General features: G+C 47.2%; 1 protein-coding gene across 18 annotated transcripts in view; it reads right to left on the reverse strand.

The window, feature by feature from the left end:
* Positions 1-17,438, reverse strand: part of DCTN1 (dynactin subunit 1) — a 93,263-nt gene that overhangs the window by 21,069 nt on the left and 54,756 nt on the right. For 11 of the 18 annotated variants that reach the window (XM_068943967.1, XM_068943963.1, XM_068943961.1 and 8 more), the window contains exons 5-7: positions 7,225-7,413; positions 3,403-3,600; positions 216-420 (exon numbers count right to left, since the gene is read on the reverse strand). In XM_068943967.1, the coding sequence (XP_068800068.1) occupies positions 216-420; positions 3,403-3,600; positions 7,225-7,413 (592 nt within the window). Of the gene's footprint in view, positions 1-215; positions 421-3,402; positions 3,601-7,224; positions 7,414-11,535; positions 11,557-16,852; positions 16,871-17,438 lie in introns of all 18 variants that reach the window. The other 7 variants (XM_068943957.1, XM_068943952.1, XM_068943955.1 and 4 more) reach the window with 2 other exon arrangements.

Genomic DNA, 17,438 nt, shown 5'->3' on the forward strand with positions numbered 1-17,438 from the left:
TACCTACTGGGCAGGGCTGGAAACACAGCAGAATGCCTCAGGGGCTGCCAGGTGGGAATTGCAGAGGCAAACCCCAAGTCCCACTGTAATTAGCAGTAAGGATCCACCACTGCTGCTAAGAAGTCAATCTCCTCCCCAGTGATAAGCTCCCCTGCGGAGCAGCACCCCTAGCTGACACCACTCTAAAGCTGATCCTTTCTCACATCCTCTCCCACCTTTCTCTTCTATCTCATGCTTCAGGATCTCCAGGTCCATTGTGAGATATTCCACCTTCTCTTTCAGGGAGTCCACCTCTTGCTGCAGGGATTCTGCTCGCTCTTCTGCCATCTCCTTGTCCAGGGTTGCCATTTCAATTGCATCAGCAGTATCTGCCATCTCCTCCATGTAGCGTTCCTTGGCTTCCAAGGCATCTTTGGCTTCCTGCAGTCAAGCACAAACAAGTGAGAAGACCATGTCCTGGAAGCCCAAGGCCAATTGTTAAGAGATCCATCTCATAAGCAGCGAGCCTCAGACAGTTATGACTGCCACAGCTCTCCCAAAGGAGAATCAAGTCCAATTAACAAGAGCTCATCCAGGCTTAGAGGGGAAGGCCCACTGCCAACACTCCAGAGTAGCCTTTTCCTCTTTCTTGGGAATCTCTCCTCTGTTTTGTAGCAGCTGCATTTCAAACCCACTCCCATCAATTAGACAGCCCAGCAGAAACACCCAAATACAGAACGATCTGCAGGTGAAGGAGAGATGGATATGAAGACAGAAGAGATACAGACTTGCTGTCACTTGTATTGGAGCAGATAAGCAAATAAAACACTGGGGAAACAAACCAAGAAGCTGCCCTTGACAAAACAGGCCAAAGAGCAGAGAGAAGCGAAAGGTCACTCTCAGTGCTCCAAGCGTCCTCCTGTCTGTCGGAGATCACTATGCACGGGTGGGAGGAACAGAGCACCTATCCTTGGCAGGGGGACAGAGAAGGAGCTAAATCAGTAAAGTGAAGCAGACGTTTTAAATGACATTCAAAGGCAGGACTTGGCAAGAAGAAATGGTACCGTAACTCAGGTGAGGGAGTAGCCAACACGCAAACCAGCTCAAGGGAGGGCTGAGAGAAGACAGTTCCTCAAGAAATATCATTAGAAGAACTATAAGCCGCAAGAAGAAGAACAGGAGGATTCAGGAATACCTTATGGAGGAGAATAAGGCACCAAATAACAGAACACCAGCTGCGAGCTGGCCCAGTGGTTTGCTACTACTATGTAAATCCAGGAGACTTGAAGCACTCCCCGATGAACTGAGACAGCAACAGCAGCACCAAAGAAGCACTTCTCTATATAGTGAGCAACACTAAGGTTCATTAGCTCCAATGGCTATGGCCAGTGGCTTTTACTGGCAATGACTCATGCTAACCAATCCTGCAGAGCAGAAGCTCAAAAAAAATATCAGTTTAGCTAAAGGGAGAAGGGTTTTAACAAATTAAAATTAAAATCTACAGTGGAAAGTCATGATCAGAGCCTCTTAGGAAGCCACTGCAGAAAGAAGCAATTCCAGGCTAGGGCAGGAAAGAAAAAGGCGCAACGGGAACACCCACTGACACCCTCCAGTCACTGAAGCAGGGAGGACAGTTCACACTTCTAACACAATCACAGAATAGGTGGGGTTGAAAGCCACCTCTGGAGATCATCTAGTCCAACCCCTGAGCAGGCTGCCCAGGACCCTGTCCCATCAGGTTTTGAATATCTCCAAGGGTGGAGACTCCACAACCTCTCCGGGCAACCTGCTCCAGCGTTTGATCACCTTTACAGTAAAATAGGTTTTTCTTATGTTTAAACAGAATTTCCTGCGCCCATGGCCTCTTGTCCTTTCACTGGGCATCAATGAGAAGGGCCTGGTTCTGTCTTCTTTACTCCTCCTCATCAGGTATTTATACATATTGATAAGATCCCCTTAGAGCCTTCTCCGACACCTCTGAAGACGTGCTTAGCTCAGACTAGGCTCCAGAGGACGGTATCATCTAATCTCCGTTTAAGAACGGCCCCAAGATGTTCCAGGTTGCTTCAGCTCAGTTCCTGAACAGACTCAGTACAACAAAGCAGCAGCTTACATTAATGCTGTATTTAAAAAAAAAAACATTGGGATGCAGCTTCTTCAAGTGATGAATACTGTAAGTGAATACATTGCTCAGTTAAAGAGTATGTTGCTTTAACATTACATAGAAACAAGCAAGAAGACAGACAAGCTGCTTCTTCACAAACACTAGAGAGAAAGATAAGTACATAGAAGAAAGGAAAAAAAAGCCTTCCTCCACACAGGAAATTAAAAGCAGCATGGTAGTTTAAAAAAAAAAAAAAATCTTTCAAGACATCCAGTTCTTGGGACATCAAAAGAACTTAGGCCTGCAAGGTCAGCATAAGCAAAGAGGAACAGATCCAGCAGCATTAACAGTGAGCATATTCCTGTGCTGCTGGCTCTTGCAATCGTAGTGGAAGCATCAAAGTGTGGCCGTGTTTTTAAAACCATAGCTGCTGGAATATATTGATTTCGGAAGTACTTTGCAAGGTCTCCAGGGACTTTACTCATGATTTTGAAGGTAAGACTGGTAGTCTATCAACAGCTTTGGGATTTAAACGGCGTCACTCCCACAGCACTGGCAGATATGCAACCACAGATTAAACTGGAGAAATGAGGATGCTGCCATACTCAGATATTTATCTTGCAAGGTGAGGAGACGTGTGACTTGTTCCTCAATCACTATATGTTTCTCCATCTTTTAAAGCAAGCTATCCTTAACTTCAACTTACCTTAACCTGCACAAGACTGAAAATTGCATCGATACAGAAATTGATTCATGGATAGATCAGATGTTCCTGCCTCAAAGGCCAAGCCGTCTGTCAGAAGGGTCAGGCAGGCAGCAGAAAGCAAAGCAAATCCCAGGATGCACAAAATCTCCAATATCTTGACAGGACTGAGCACCCAAGGAAAGCCCACCCAAAGGCTCTGTCTGCTCAGATATCTACTGCAGCTAAAGGAGGAAGCTATCACTTCAGCTCTAGGACAAGCTGAATGTGCTGCTGCCACGATGCACCAGATACTATTGGAGCTCAGGCTCACATGGCGATTTAAACACACGGTGTAGTCTGATTGCATTTGGCACTTGCATTGGCAGCTCAATACCTAAATCAGTATTTACGTCAGACAGAACAGAGCCATGTGAGGTCAGAGGCCATTTTAGGATCTTTAGGTATTCAAAAGACAAGATCCAGCAGAACACAGAGTTGAATACCAGCTAATATTTCATCCTTCTCCCCTCAAAACTATATAATTGGATTTTCAGCAACTAAATTAGCCCCGGCATCACTTCCTCCCTATGCAAGTCACAGCAGCTGAGCTGCACAGCTCCCCAAGAACGCTCACCTTTTTGGCCTCCTTCAAACGTTTTTGAAGATCAGCCTGTTGTTCTTGCATTTTGCTTTTCCATTCCTGCACCTGTTCCAGTTGGATCTTGTACTTCTCGAGCTCTTTAAGTTTTGCTTTGTCTTCATTTCGCTTTATCTTCAGAGTCTCCAATTTCTCCTCCAGGTCCCTGACTTGAGCACGCAAGTTTTCCTCCTCCTACAAAGTGATGCCAGGAATTAGCAACAGGAGTAGCAATATCCTTTGCAGAGAGCTCCAAAAACATTCATTTCACGCATAGTTAGCGAAACCTAAGAGTCTGGCCCAATCAACTAGCCCTTCTTTTGGCATTATTATGGGAACAGCTTTTGAAGAAAGCATCACTATATAGTTGCAGCTGCAGAGTCTATCATTTTAATCTTCTGATTTTCACTACACACAGAACACGTGATAAATGTTCCTTAACAAATTGAGACAGCCTGGCTTGCAAAGGGTGCTCAGCATCTAGCCACTGATTTCACTGGGATCTATGCATGCTTAAATTAAAAATAAAACAAAACAAATAAAAAAAAACACCCACCCACCCACCCAAATCCACCCTTCAATAATTTTTTTCCTCCTACCCTTAGGATCAGAATGGAATAGTGGCATGCCAGAAACGTTTTCTTAAGGAGAATCAGAATTTATTTAAAAAGGTTTTAACAAAGCAACCTACACAATGTTATAGACTTACAGCAACCAGGATTTTATGACATTAATGAGTAATTCAGAAACATGCATGCACACAAATAGGGCACACCACAAACTGTGCATTCATGCTGCAAGTTTATCATATCTTGGTTCAGCTACTCCCCTTTCATCCTTCCACAGTCCTCTCTTGATATTTACTCTTCTAGAGCAAGGCAGATATTTGTAAGAAAGAGGGTTTCAACCACATTCGGGGCTGTGTGTATTGCAACCCACAACATGTCAGGCTGGAACACCTCTACAAGGAAAAGCCCAGTAAAAGTCTAGAACCTGGAAATTCTTCAGTCTGACCAGGATAGCACATGACAAATCAAATCCTAAAACTGTCTCTGAAGTAAACCTCAGATTAGCTTGCAAGCGCAACCGCAAGACCCTCTTTAAGACTTTTCTAGCCTGCTAACTGCAGAGAGGCAGATTCAGGCCCTTCCCACAGCCCTGCCAGGTAACCAGCACCAGCCTGAATTCACTTCACTCTACTGAAGGTGAGTGAGGGCTCTAGTATTTGGGCTTCACTGTGAACCCCGCTTTATCTTTAACTAAAGATATAGCCTAAAGAGGATACTGATACCAGTACGCAATGCCCCACTTTAATCCAAAAAGGCTGCACAAAGATACAGCACTGTAGCTGGGGCCTGCAGCAGTGCCTTAAGAGCAAACCCAAAGGTGACCAAAATTAGTGCTGGTGCGTGAAAAAGGGAGGCAGACTTAAGACTCCCAACAAGATGAAGATGCACCCCCATGGGTGCAAGCAAACACATCCCATCTCACCCAGCTATAACACTTCTCTTGCAAAAACCTCCTATGTTCAAAGGGGAAAGATATATCTGACTCTCCTTAAAATACAGTCAAGCTTAGCACGATGTTTCTAAACCAGATAGCTATGTTGTAACTGGTGAGCTGCCTATGCAGGAAGGAAAACATCACTCAAGCAGCACAAAGCCATAAAGGTATTATGCAGCCACGCGTGAGTTTTTACTGAAGGGTGAGTTAGAGAGCTAGGCAAAACTCCCAGCTCCCTGTTACTGAGCTGACAAGGATGATTTCGACATGCACACTCATCAAACCACAATGCTGGGACAGCAGTCACCTGGCCTTCATGAACAAACTGAGATGCTGCTGAGCTGTTCTGGAGACAGAGAATAATTTCAGTTACAATTGCCTATCTTGAACACAATTCATACATCCAAAATATAGTATTTTTTTCCACAGAATCATACAATAACTGAGGTTGGAAGAGAGAACTGGAGGTCTCCGGCCCACCTCCCTGCTCAACGCAGGGCCAACTAGATCAGGTTGCTCAGGGTCTTGCCTAGCCAAGGTCTGGCTGTCTCCAAGGACAAAGATCCCACAGCCCCTCTAGACCCACCTCAGAGTCTGACCACCCTTGCTGTGAAAAGTTTTCCCAAATATCCAGAGTTTCCTGCATTGCAGCTTGTGTCCATCATCTCTTTCCCTGTCACCACGCACCTTTGAGGAAAGCCTGGCTTCCATACCATTTAAAGACAACCCCACTTCCACCCAAAGTTCCATCTTTTTTTAACTTTGCAAATAAGCCAGTGCTCTGTAAAGGATCCCAAGCTCCCTCCAGTACCCAGACTTTCCAGGCATGTTTTCCCACACTTGCAGCTGCCTGCCTGTGCCCCTCATGTGAGGGCCCACGCAAAGAACAGGGCAACTGCCCAAGGCCATGGCTATTCAGTCACCAAGTGGCATAAGTCTACAGAGCTACCAGAGATGGTCCTTACCCCTGCCCACTCCATCCCAGAGTAGCGCTCACATAACCTCACGGTAAGCCCCTGCCCGGAAGAACTGATCTTGTATTTGTCAGGCTCTTTTTTGGCTAGATCCACTCCCGTGGCCAGACAAACGCTGATGCCAGCACAGCGGTACCTTGAACAAATGGCTGGGAGAACGGGTAGGAGGAAGGGAAAGGATCCCCCCACTCCTGCCGCCACCTTTTGGCGGTAGCACAACTTTAAAGCAGCCTCACGACTGTAGGTTAAAATCATGAAGCTGAGGTGACATTAAGGAACAGACTTTGAAAAAAACCCTACATGTTGTCAAAGAGCATAGGAAAACCAAACAGATTTCTCTGCTGCTTTCCCAACTCCGGACATATAGATGTCACTAATACTATCGAGCAAACAGACCTGCACACACATTATAAACCTGACACCACAATCCTCAAAACCAGCCAGAACTCGGCGGGAAATGGGAATGCCCTTTCTTCCCACCAGGCGGTGATTGTTCCAGCTCCTTCCCTAACACACAACCTCTAATAGTGGTTTTTTTGTCCTCTTGTGCTATTATTTCTTTGCCCTCATGCCCTAAATCTTTCACAAGCTCTAATTTTAACTAATTAATACAAAGCAGGATGGAAATAATGAAAAACTATTTTAAAGAACAAAAATGGATTAATTGTGCCAATACAATTATTAGAAACATCCAAGTTAGAAAGATTGGATGTTTCTAAGGGGTCTTTGTATCCCAGGGCAAGAGTGTTTCCAAAGTGCACCTACTGCACATCTGTCCACTCTAGCTCATCTAATACTAGAGGGTGGATAACGATAACATTTCCAAGTCCGTCCTCGGACGGAACGCAGACAACTCCTCCCTTTACCCGACCTGTAGGCTCTAGCTCTGACAGAGCCTTGATCTAGTATCATGTTCACCTGTGAAATTGGTCTGATGCCATGCAAATCTCATGAGGACCTGGGAAGGCAGAACATGCATCAAGTAGGGAGTTAAGCTACGGCATTCTTAGCATCTGCAGTGTCTTTGCATGTTTGGTGTTTTGGCCTTTAATATTTGTCCCCGGCCAACGCCCTGCTAAGATATTTGCCTGCCTCTTTCAAGTCGCCAGCCATTTGGTTGCTCTGCTCCGTTTTCCTTCAGACTGTGGTACCCCAAAAAGAACCCTGCCGGGGCAGTCACACGAGCCCTGTGGAGCGATCACCATCGGGACCCGTCAGCAGACTCCTTGCTCCCCTTTTCCTCGCACAACTCCTACCAATGTTTGTGGCACGTTTCCTTTCCTTTTTTTACTTAGGAGTTCTCCACCTTTCATACTTGCAAGAGCCTACGGCAACAGCTCACCTTTGTGGGTGATGGAACTGGAGGTGCCACCGGAGAGGTCAGGGAGGGAGTTGGAATAACTGGGGCCACCAGCGGTGTCTGAGCAGGCGTGCTGGGTTCGCTGCTGCTCATCTCCCCCCCGGAGGCCGAGGCTGAGCCGGAGGGCCCAGCCGTACCGCTGGACGCTGCAGAATTGGTGGTCCGGGTGGGCTGTAAAACACCACATTCAAGGGAGGAAGTTAGATGAGCGCGTTTCAAAGCACACGACGCTGCCCAGACTGGTCCATCCCCTTGCCCTCCCTCTTTGAGATCGCCTTGGTCCTCCGTCTTCCTTTTACGATGATTTTTACCCATTGACAACTACCGTCTCTCAGAGACTCACATTTCCACCACAGGTGAAATGCAAGGAGTAAAACTGCAGAGGTGCTTCTGGCTCTTTCACACACGCAGTTTGTACTTACCTGCTGGGCTAAGACCCAAGAGTGGGAATTTGAACTGAACACACTAACCAGGGGCGCTACCCTCAGGAGGGGACTGAGGTCAGGAACAGCTCCCCCAGAAGACAAAAAGGGTTTTGTTTCACCAAAGAGAGAGCAGTGACATCAGGGAGAATAATCTGGCTAAACTGAGCATATATCTATGTCCACATTTTACTGAGATTTGCAACAAGCAGAGGACAACACAGTTCTCCAAAGGCCTTTCAGTGGTGTGAACTCTGCATTTTATGCTGCTCTGGGAGGAGTCTGGCTTGGCCAGAATTCAGATGATCAATTATTCTAGGGAAAGGTAAAATTTTATTACACCTGTGCCTGCCAAGTGGGTGCACTAGGCTGGATCAACGAAAGGACCAGCTAGGGTCCCTTCTGCAGCATTCACAGAGTGGAGAAACGCGCTCAGAGGTTTCAGTGGCCCAGCTCCAGAGGATGAGACAGCAAGATCTAAAAGCGCACAAAGACAAGAGCCGGAAAGGTTTCACCACTGTCCATTTTCCACATCTGATAACACTACCAGACACCTTTGCTGTTTCCGCATTCGGAGGAGCTGCACTTGCCGTGCACCCGAACTCAGGCACTGCCAACGCCCGGGCGCTAGCGGCCCCAGTGGCTTGTTGGGGACACGCGGCAGGCAGCGGCAGGCTGGAGCTCGGGAGAGCTTGGACGGCTCCCGCGTCTTCACGCTCTGTTTGGAACTACCCAGTTCTGGGGGCAAAGCACTGAGTTTTAGGGGAACAGAGGGAGAAAATGAAAGAGTGGCGGAAGAGTTCATCAGAGTCCAGGGAAAAAAAACAGTGGAGCTTGAAAGTAAAAACTTTTACAGCTGGTGAAGACAAACAGAATGGCTCTAAGCCTGTAAGACTCTGAAGTCATCCAGACTTCTGTTTGAGATGTTAAAAAAAAAAAAAAAAAATACAAGGAATTAAAACAGGTAAGCCTAAGGACTTCCAACACCAGTCAACAGAAGACAAAAATTTATATACTTTTTTTTTTAAATTATTATTCTATGTAATCTGTGGGAATTTTAGGAAACAGCTAGATACATGTTAATTTTAATTTATAGTCTGTTTATTTTCTCATTTTAGCCTTGTTTTTTCCTGTACACTATTACAAATTTTATTCCTTCTTCTCAGGAACAAACTATCCCTTTTACTATATGCCAATTTGTTTCCAAATTTTATGATAAAAAGAGTTTGTAGCCTTTCTTTCAAAGGAATTGCCAAAGTACGTTTTCTGGGGCAAAGATTCCCGAAAAAGGCCACACTGAATAATAAAGGAATACTATGCATATTTTTTACAGATGCTAACATAAAAGACAGGACCCAACCCTTGGCAGAGATGTGTTCATCAGTGCTTACAAAGCAGTTAACTGCTGCCAACGAAAAGTAACGAGACCAAGGGAACCTGCTGTCTAAAGGAAAGTACCAGGTTCAGCGGAAACATTGCTGTTCACCTGATCAGCCCTTCAATGACCCGTATTTCTGAAGCACCCATCTCTGTGGCATCTAACACTGTGCAAATTAATTTCCTGACTCCTTATTTTATTCCTCGAGATTGGCTTCCTGGTGCATCGCAGAGTCTAGCGAGGCTCATCCTCGAGCTGCCAGGCAGGACAGCGCTTGGCATGCGCGGGGGCACTGCTGGGCCAGGCGCAGCCCTCGCGTTGCTGCACCCACCTGCCTGAGCAGAAACAGCAAGCAGAAATCAGACGATCACCTGCCATACTGCAGAGATAGATCTTCTGCTGAGTCCTAGATATATTTCAGACAAATCTGACCTAAAATGACTGCAATGGCTGAAGCGCAGTACAGACAAGCAGGCAGCTGAGCCTCTCCCCTGGAGCGAGATCAGAGACTCTCCGAGGGACCACACAAGCCCCTGCCTGGGAACAGTCTCCGTGGCACCATCTCCAAGTAGCACGCTACTCGAAACAAGGAAGTTCTTGTTCCTTTTGCTTTAGGGATTTAAAAAGCCTTACAGAGTGAGCTTTCAGCCTCTGTGGGAACAGAGCAGCATCAGCAGGGGACATACCTAGTATAGTTTCATCGCACATCGCATCTGAAGCGCTAGAAATATTTGGAGACCGTTCTGATAACCACCTGCAACTTGACCTGGACAGTCAGGGTCAGGGAAGGCCCGGGGACAGGCTTGGCCCACAGCCAGTTGGACGGCAAGCCTCGCTCAGAGAGGGTCGGGTACCGCCTTTCTGACACAAGTCCCGGGGGGCTCCTGCTCCAGGATGCTGGCATGCCAAACAGCGACTGATGCTATCTCTTCCTTCTTCAAAAAGGCACAAAGCTCAGCATGCTCTGGCGTGTCCTAGAGCCCACTGCACAGCTACCGGGCAAACTGCATTAATGGTTCCTACTGAAAATCTATTCCCGGTAACCCAAGAAGGTCTGGGAAGGCCCCCAGAGGAAGAGACCTGCCAGCTGACCGTATCTGTTGTGAACACATTCGTGAGCCCTGTCAAAATAGGATGCAATGGCTGGAGAGGGGCCTTCATCCCTGCAGAGTGCCAGACTGGCTAGTCAATATGGGCAGCAGCTTCGATCCCAACACACGTGCACGGATGCCTTCGCCTCCTTCTAACTTCCTGCTGAGTGCATATGTGAGGTCAAAGGAATAGGAAAAAAGTCAGGTAGGACATCCACTCACTTCTTGTCCCCAGCAGAGGTTGAAGGGAACACGACAACATCACTCACACTGAGGCAACGGCAAGAGCAAGGACCCACGATCAGCTGAGAGCGCTCTGGACTGGCCCTGCAAGGGGCAATGTTCCAGGCGGAATTGCAAACTTTGGCTCCAAATCCATTTGGACTCACTTTTCTGCCTCATTGCTAGCAGCCCAACATGTCACATGGACCCACAGCAAAATCCATACCACGTCTCAAACGTTTGGGGAGGAGACATTTTAAGGAAATTTTTACCTAGCATCAGAGCACTAAGGTCAGTGAGAGAATGAGTGGTGAATTCCTCCTTATATTGCAGAGCGTGTTCATATACTTCTGCCACATTATTTTTTCATGAGGCCCTAACTCAGACTGGCCTGTGGCCCTACAGTGCCTAAGTGACAGTGAAAGAGATTTTTCACCGGGCAGAGCTGGGTGCCTGGCAGCTGGAATCCCAGTTGCCTTGGGACAGAATGGGCCTGTCCCTACCCTGGTTGGGGTTCCTTGTACAAGCCAGAGAAAATAAAGCCCTCCCTGCAGTGTGCCCCTCCATAAAGGAGGGAAAATTATTCACCATTTACAAACCATAACTTGTCTATTATAGAGATTTTGGATGATTTATCTCCTCGCTTTGTTCTCCTCAAACTATGTCCTCCTTTGCAAAGGAAGTCCCGCTTGCTAGGGGCAGACCTCAAAACATGAAAGAATCAGAACGCTGGAAACAGTACAATCCTGGATGACATCTCTTAGCTCTTACCTCTCTCCTCCAACAGGTCATCTCAAGCCCCTGCTGAAAAGTATCCCATACAAGAAAGCAAACAGCAGTCGGTGAGAAGCAAGTAATACCATTAACAGAGGGACACCAAGAGGATTGTTCTGCCAGCCAGACGGACTTGGCATTGCTACATCACTTTTATGCTCCGCTCTGTTAGATGAGCTCCGGCTAAGAGCATAAAGTTTTTATATGCACATCTCGCCCAAGCGAATCACCAGTGATTTAGACACATTCTAGAGGAACACATCAGTCTTGTGAACTCCTTCAGGTTCTACACAAAGAGACAGGAGAGCAGAAAATGCACTTTGGGATTAGCACTCAATTAGTTCATTAAAAAAAAAAAAAAAAATCAGATGATCAGTGCCCACTGACCGCACCTACTGGTTCTCACCTTGGGCCGCCGGGTGGTGGTCTGGAGGGCAACAGGAGTAGAAGGCAGAGGAGGAGAAACATTCATACAGGGAAAGACAGGAGCAGAGATACAGACCGCAGCAGCGCAGCAGCAGATGCAGCAGAGAACAAGGTAAAGGAAACAAAAGACATCACTGCAATTAGTGTGCATGGCATCAGGTGTACGTGCTCATTAACCCATGCTCCCAGGACAGCTCCAGGTAAAACCCTGCTAGCAGAGCTCCCTAAGGAAACAGAGCCCTGTAGCAGCCCAGCCTCCCATTCAGGTTTTCTTGCTTAGGCCAAGGAGCATTCATAGTGCTCTAGCCCATTTCCTCCCCCTTTAACACAGGGCCAGGACCACAAAGCTGTTTGCAGCCTGAGGCCTTCCACCACCAGCAAGGCTGCTTGCCTGCATCTGTCACAGGGAGCCAAAGCCCAGAGCTGCAGCTGACACCCTGGGGGCAAATGCTCCATTTACTTCACAGAGATCTTTGAGCTGCAAAGGCAAAATCTGGGCTGCCCTGGGTCAGCCTGGAAACATGCAGCTATGTTTTACTGCAGTGCTCTTCAGGCTTCACAAGGGATCTGCTTACAAAAAGCTCACTTTAAGTCAACACACCTTTTTTCAATCACTGAAGTATGAGATTTGACTTCTCCCCCCACCCCACCTTTTTTTTTTATTTTTATTGTTTTGAAGGAACTGGAGCATCACCGAACCAGCTGCCCACAGAGAGGCTGGAGTCCCCGGGCTCTGTTTCTCTCTAGTCACAAAACTCACAGGGCAGCATCTTGTGAAGCTTTCTCTTCATTTCTGGAACATGTGTGTCCATAGACTTTGAGGCAGGATCCCCCCAAAACACACCCACCGTTTGCACAAGCAACATAGCAATAAAACAACCATGGCCAACTTAGTGATCTCATGCTGAGGGGCGGAGAGGTCACACCATGTATCTGAGCATATCCTTGCTGTGAGGTTAAACATCAGTGGGACAATTTTCTCATTAACAAATATTCCAACCATAACTGATACTGTAACAGATAAAAGTGAATTTGGAAGCACTCTTGTGTCAGCCTGCAGCGGGGAAAGCCCACAGGGCTTTCAGTGCGGGCAAGGGGCTCCCGCTGGCACTGGAAGCTCATGAAACCAAGCAAAGGGAACCACTTGCAGGGGCTGCAGTTCTAGCAGTCTAGACAGGATCACTGCAGCGTATTTTAAGGCTTTTCACTCTGCTTCGTGTTTTACTCTATTATCTAATCCTCAGCTTAAAGTAACCAAGAACAGAGGAGATCAATAAAAATGCAGCCACACAACACAATCCAAGGAAGCTGTCGTGAACAAGACATTTGATCATACAAAGCCCATTAGCAAATATCTCAGAGGCAGACCGGCCCCAGACCAATGCAGTATTGCTCCCAGCAGAGCAGCTTCTCTTTCAACTGGATCTCAGAAACAGCAGTACAGAAAGCACTACTAGGTAGACAAACCAGTGCTCTACTGAGATGTCACAAGCAATGGTGGTATTTGCACACAGGGCCTTGATTAACCAGCCAACATAGACCTTCCAGCTACTTTTCTTTTAAACATTAGAATTGGACAGATTGTCACTTCAAAGCAGCTGGTACCTATTGTACTACTTAGGCTAAATCCTGTTTTGCTCACTTCCAGCATTTTCTAAAGGCTGAACTCAATAGCAGGCCCATTCCAACACTGAGTGAAAGATTGACATCTTCCAGAACTTTTTCTGCCTTGCAAAATATTAGCCAGAAAAGCATAACAAAAATAGTAAAAGCTTAAAACCCTCAGATAAATGCAAGTGCTGATTTAGGAGCAGTAGTGTAAGCGCCTCCAAAGTACTTCAGTATCTTTCAAAAGTTCTACTAAAAAAAGATTAAATCAAGTGACACACTGAATATCTGAAAAACGCTCTGAAAAATCCCCTCTCTCTGGGACTTAGCAAGCCATGCGCGTTAAGATGCTTTGACTCCTTGCCAAACATGTGACTCCCAATACAGCATGTAAAAGAAGAACTCAACAAAGTCCTCATTGTCAGAGGACAGCGCTTCCAACCTGGTTCCTGCTGTCCTATTATGAAGTGTTTAGTACCAAAAGCACCACAGCAGCGATGGAAATGCCAGCTGCACGGGCTCGTTGGCTCACAGGCAAGCACTTACAGAGAGCCCTCGGTGCTTGGCAAACATTAGTAACCAAGGGCTAGAACATTTTAAACTAGCTACTAATTTTCTGCACTTGAAATACAGCTTAGTGCTGCCCATTCCAGCAGATGGATGTCAGGAGAAATAGTCAACAAGCAATCATTGAACCCTTCACGTCTGGTATCAAACAGCCCTTGACTAAGAGCTTCTGGTCTATGAGGGGTGGGGGAGAAGCTGATATCTTCCCTTACTCAAAGCACACCAAACCCTTAACAAAGGGGGAAATCTCTTGGTAACATTCACTAAAAGCTATCCGCTTTAAATGACAGAGACAGGCAGGTGAGATTAATCCTGGTTACGTGCCTCCTCTGTTATCAAAGTCTAGCATGATGTGGAAGGCCGTTTTGGTCCCAATCCACGCAACACCGTGTAAAGATTATAAAAAGCTGAAGTGTCACCTCTGAGATACACCGGGTGAATGGCTCATTGGCAAGGGAAGGTCAAGAGAACGGTCTGCTGATCTCCGGAAGGGGCTGAAGATCACCAGGCTCCCTGCTCTTTCAGCTGTCCTTCTCTCCATCTGTCTATCTGTACAACATGCCTCATTTCTCCTAATGAAAATGTTAAATATGTTATAAAAATAACACATATATGTTATAAAAATGTTATAAAATGCTTAAGTGCTCCCCTCCCTGGAGGAAACTGAGAAGGTGCTCTGAAGCCTCGGGGATTCTGAAGGTAAAGGCCACTTGGAATAAAGGTAATAGACCATTATGTCTCCTTAGGGAAAGGCAGGGGTTTAATTTTTGAGTAGCAGTTCACCAGCTGTGGTCTGTAGGCCATATGTAACTGGCTCCCAGAAAGGTGGCCAGCCTGGGATGCTCGTTTCTCCTCATTTCTAGCCAGTAAGCCTATTAAAGAGATAAGGTATGCTAAACAGTTTTCTCAGCATCCACTTCCCAAGCGATCAAGTGCACCAGATAGCAAGGACGTTCAGCTGGCTGAGGAGAGGCAGCGACTCTACTGATAAAGCAGTTCACTGCTATGAAGTCATCTAGGAATCTCTGCTCTAGAGCCAGGATCAGAGACTTGAACTTTTACGAGGCTCCAGAACAGACTGATTATATAGGCAGTAGCTTAATACAAAAAATTTGGGACCTCTTGGATCCCAGAATGCTCTGCATCAGCCAATTGTGGCCATGAATATTTTATTATTTAGTGGTTCTGAACTGTTCTGCATAATGCTGCTGCATAAATATTTGATAATATTATGTAACCTTTGTTCCTTCCAAAGGACCCACACTCAATAGCAAGAAGAGTGTCTGAGGCTCAAAATAGACTTGCTCATATAAAAAATTCACTTCTAGCAGTAAGAAATCCGGCAAAACACCTTCTGGCTACCTACAACTGCTTCACGGCTGGCAGAGACAGTTGGCATTGCCTGTCTCTAATATGAAACTACAGTTCATAGGTGCTGACGTTCCCACCAAACTTGGTTCCACCTTGAGTAAAACCCTGATCCAGATTGAGACGACAGCATTAAACGCTGGCACTGTCACGTATATAGTCCAACTTTATACTCAAGACAAGCACACTTGTATTAGCTTCAGGGTTGGTACTGCATTGCTAAATTCTTCTGTTGGACAAAGTTTGAAGGTTTCTAAACCAAAAACGAAAAAGTCATTCTCAGGTCCCGTGTTTTAGCAACTGTTTGTACAAAGATTTCCCACGTCGTTTATGTGAGAGTTTCCAGCAGAGAATGGACAAGCCCAGCCTGCATCTCATGACAGGAGCTGGCAGCTGCTGAAGATGTATGCGGTAACTAAGCAAACGCTATAGGTTCAAGACTGTTAATCCCTGGGAGCTAGGACCTGATTCCATTTACAAGTAGAGAAAGTCTTTCAAAAGAATTGAGCCTTCTCCAGAGGATGCTCACAGTCAGACAAGACCTGTTGGCTTTAATAATGTCACACCCACGCAGCTTCCACCTACAGAATTACAAGCTCCCTTTCTAAAATTTTTTTCCCCCGGTAGGCACATCATGTGCATTATTCCTGGATACGTTCTACAAACAATTTCACAATATATCTTAAACAAGTGGAAATACTTTGTGCATGAACTTCCTCGCAGCAGTAATCAGGTACAGAGAAAGCACATGCAAGGAAAAGTAACAACAGGAAAAAAAAAAAACAAGATTAAATCAAGGGATTATGTCAGATTTATAAAATCCCCTGAAAGAAATGGAGGCTGGCCTATCATAAAGCCTATCACCAGCAGAAACCGATGTGTACCCAGGTTGGTTCGCAGACCCCGTCAGAGCTCCACCTTTCTGCTGGAGGCAGAAGAAAATTAGCATTTGTAAAACTTTTCATTTGGAAGTGGATTAAACAGAAGCTTTTAAAGTAATCTCCACGTAAGAAAGTATTTCACTATATTTGGTCAGCTTCAGAAACCACATACATAAGTCACGTGCGTTTACTGTAACATAAGACTACAAAGTCTTCTAGCTGCTGCAGTATGGTTAAAGTTGTACATTTGTGCCTTTGGTTATTTTTATTTTCACTTCTCTGAGATCAGGCAAAAATGCTCAGGATTTCTCTTTAAGCTGAACAGCGATATCCTGGTTATGCTAAAAATAAACATATAGGACACTACAAGAACACAAATCAGAGTCCAGGCTGTAACCTACAGGAAACGTTAGCTTGACAGCAAATCCAGGTAAGGCAGCCATTCGGGAACGCTAAAAGCAGGCAAAACTCACATTGCATAAGCTTGCATTGCTAAAGCAGGTAAAAGGCAGGCCGTTATTAACATGCAACTTCCATCAAACAAGCATCGTTATCCGGCGGCAGCAGCAGCGAGCCCACCAAGCCCCGGGCTCGGCGGCGAGCTGCAGCGACGCTGCATGCAACACCGACGTCGGGCGGCCCGGCGAAACGGAAAAACGACTTCAGCGAAACTTGAAAGGAAAGGCTAGAAATTAAAATGATATTGCTTCCTCACTGAACAGCCTCCTCCCCACCCCGTCCGTCCCCGGGCACCGGCACCCGAGTCAAACTCGGAATCAAAGCTCAGCAGCGTTAACGCAAAAAAAGAGCAAACCGCGGTACGTTCAGAAGCAGCATTAGAAACGCCCGCGGGGATACAGCGGCGGATTGTACCTTCCGTGTCGCGGGGGCCTGCCTCATCATTGCAGAAAAGACAGACGAAGGGAGAGAGAAAGAGAAAACAGGGAGGCAGAGAGAGACTGTTAGCACGCTCGGTCGCAACAACGCAGCCGCCGCCGGCTGCCCGGCGCGCCGGCAAATGGCCGCAGCTCTCCTCTAGCCGCTGTCCATCGGCCCGGTCCGCCGGCGCCGCCGATCAGAGGGGCTGCCGCGGGCCCCTCGCCGTTCTCCGCCGGCCGCCGCGCCGCTCTCCGCCGGCCTCTCCAACCACCGCCCCGGCTCCTCGTTACATCACCGCGCACGGGCTTCGCCCTCCCTCGCCGCGCTGCCGGGCGGCCGGCGGAGCGGGCGCCGAACCGCGGCCGGCGATGCTCGCTCCCCTTCCCGCCGCGGGGACCGCCGAGGGGCTCCTCCGTCGCCTAGCAACGCCCCCGGCTCAGCTGCATCCCGGGCTAATTAGCGCCTTCTCCATCCCTCCGCCGGCGAGGAGGGCCCCACGCCGATCCACGCATGCCCGCCGGGCCCCGGGGCGAGGGGACATCACCCCGCCGAGCCGGATGGAGGGATTTTCGCAGAGTCA

The sequence above is a fragment of the Struthio camelus genome, chromosome 4 (genome assembly GCF_040807025.1).
Source record: "Struthio camelus isolate bStrCam1 chromosome 4, bStrCam1.hap1, whole genome shotgun sequence".
Taxonomy (NCBI): Eukaryota; Metazoa; Chordata; class Aves; order Struthioniformes; family Struthionidae; genus Struthio; species Struthio camelus.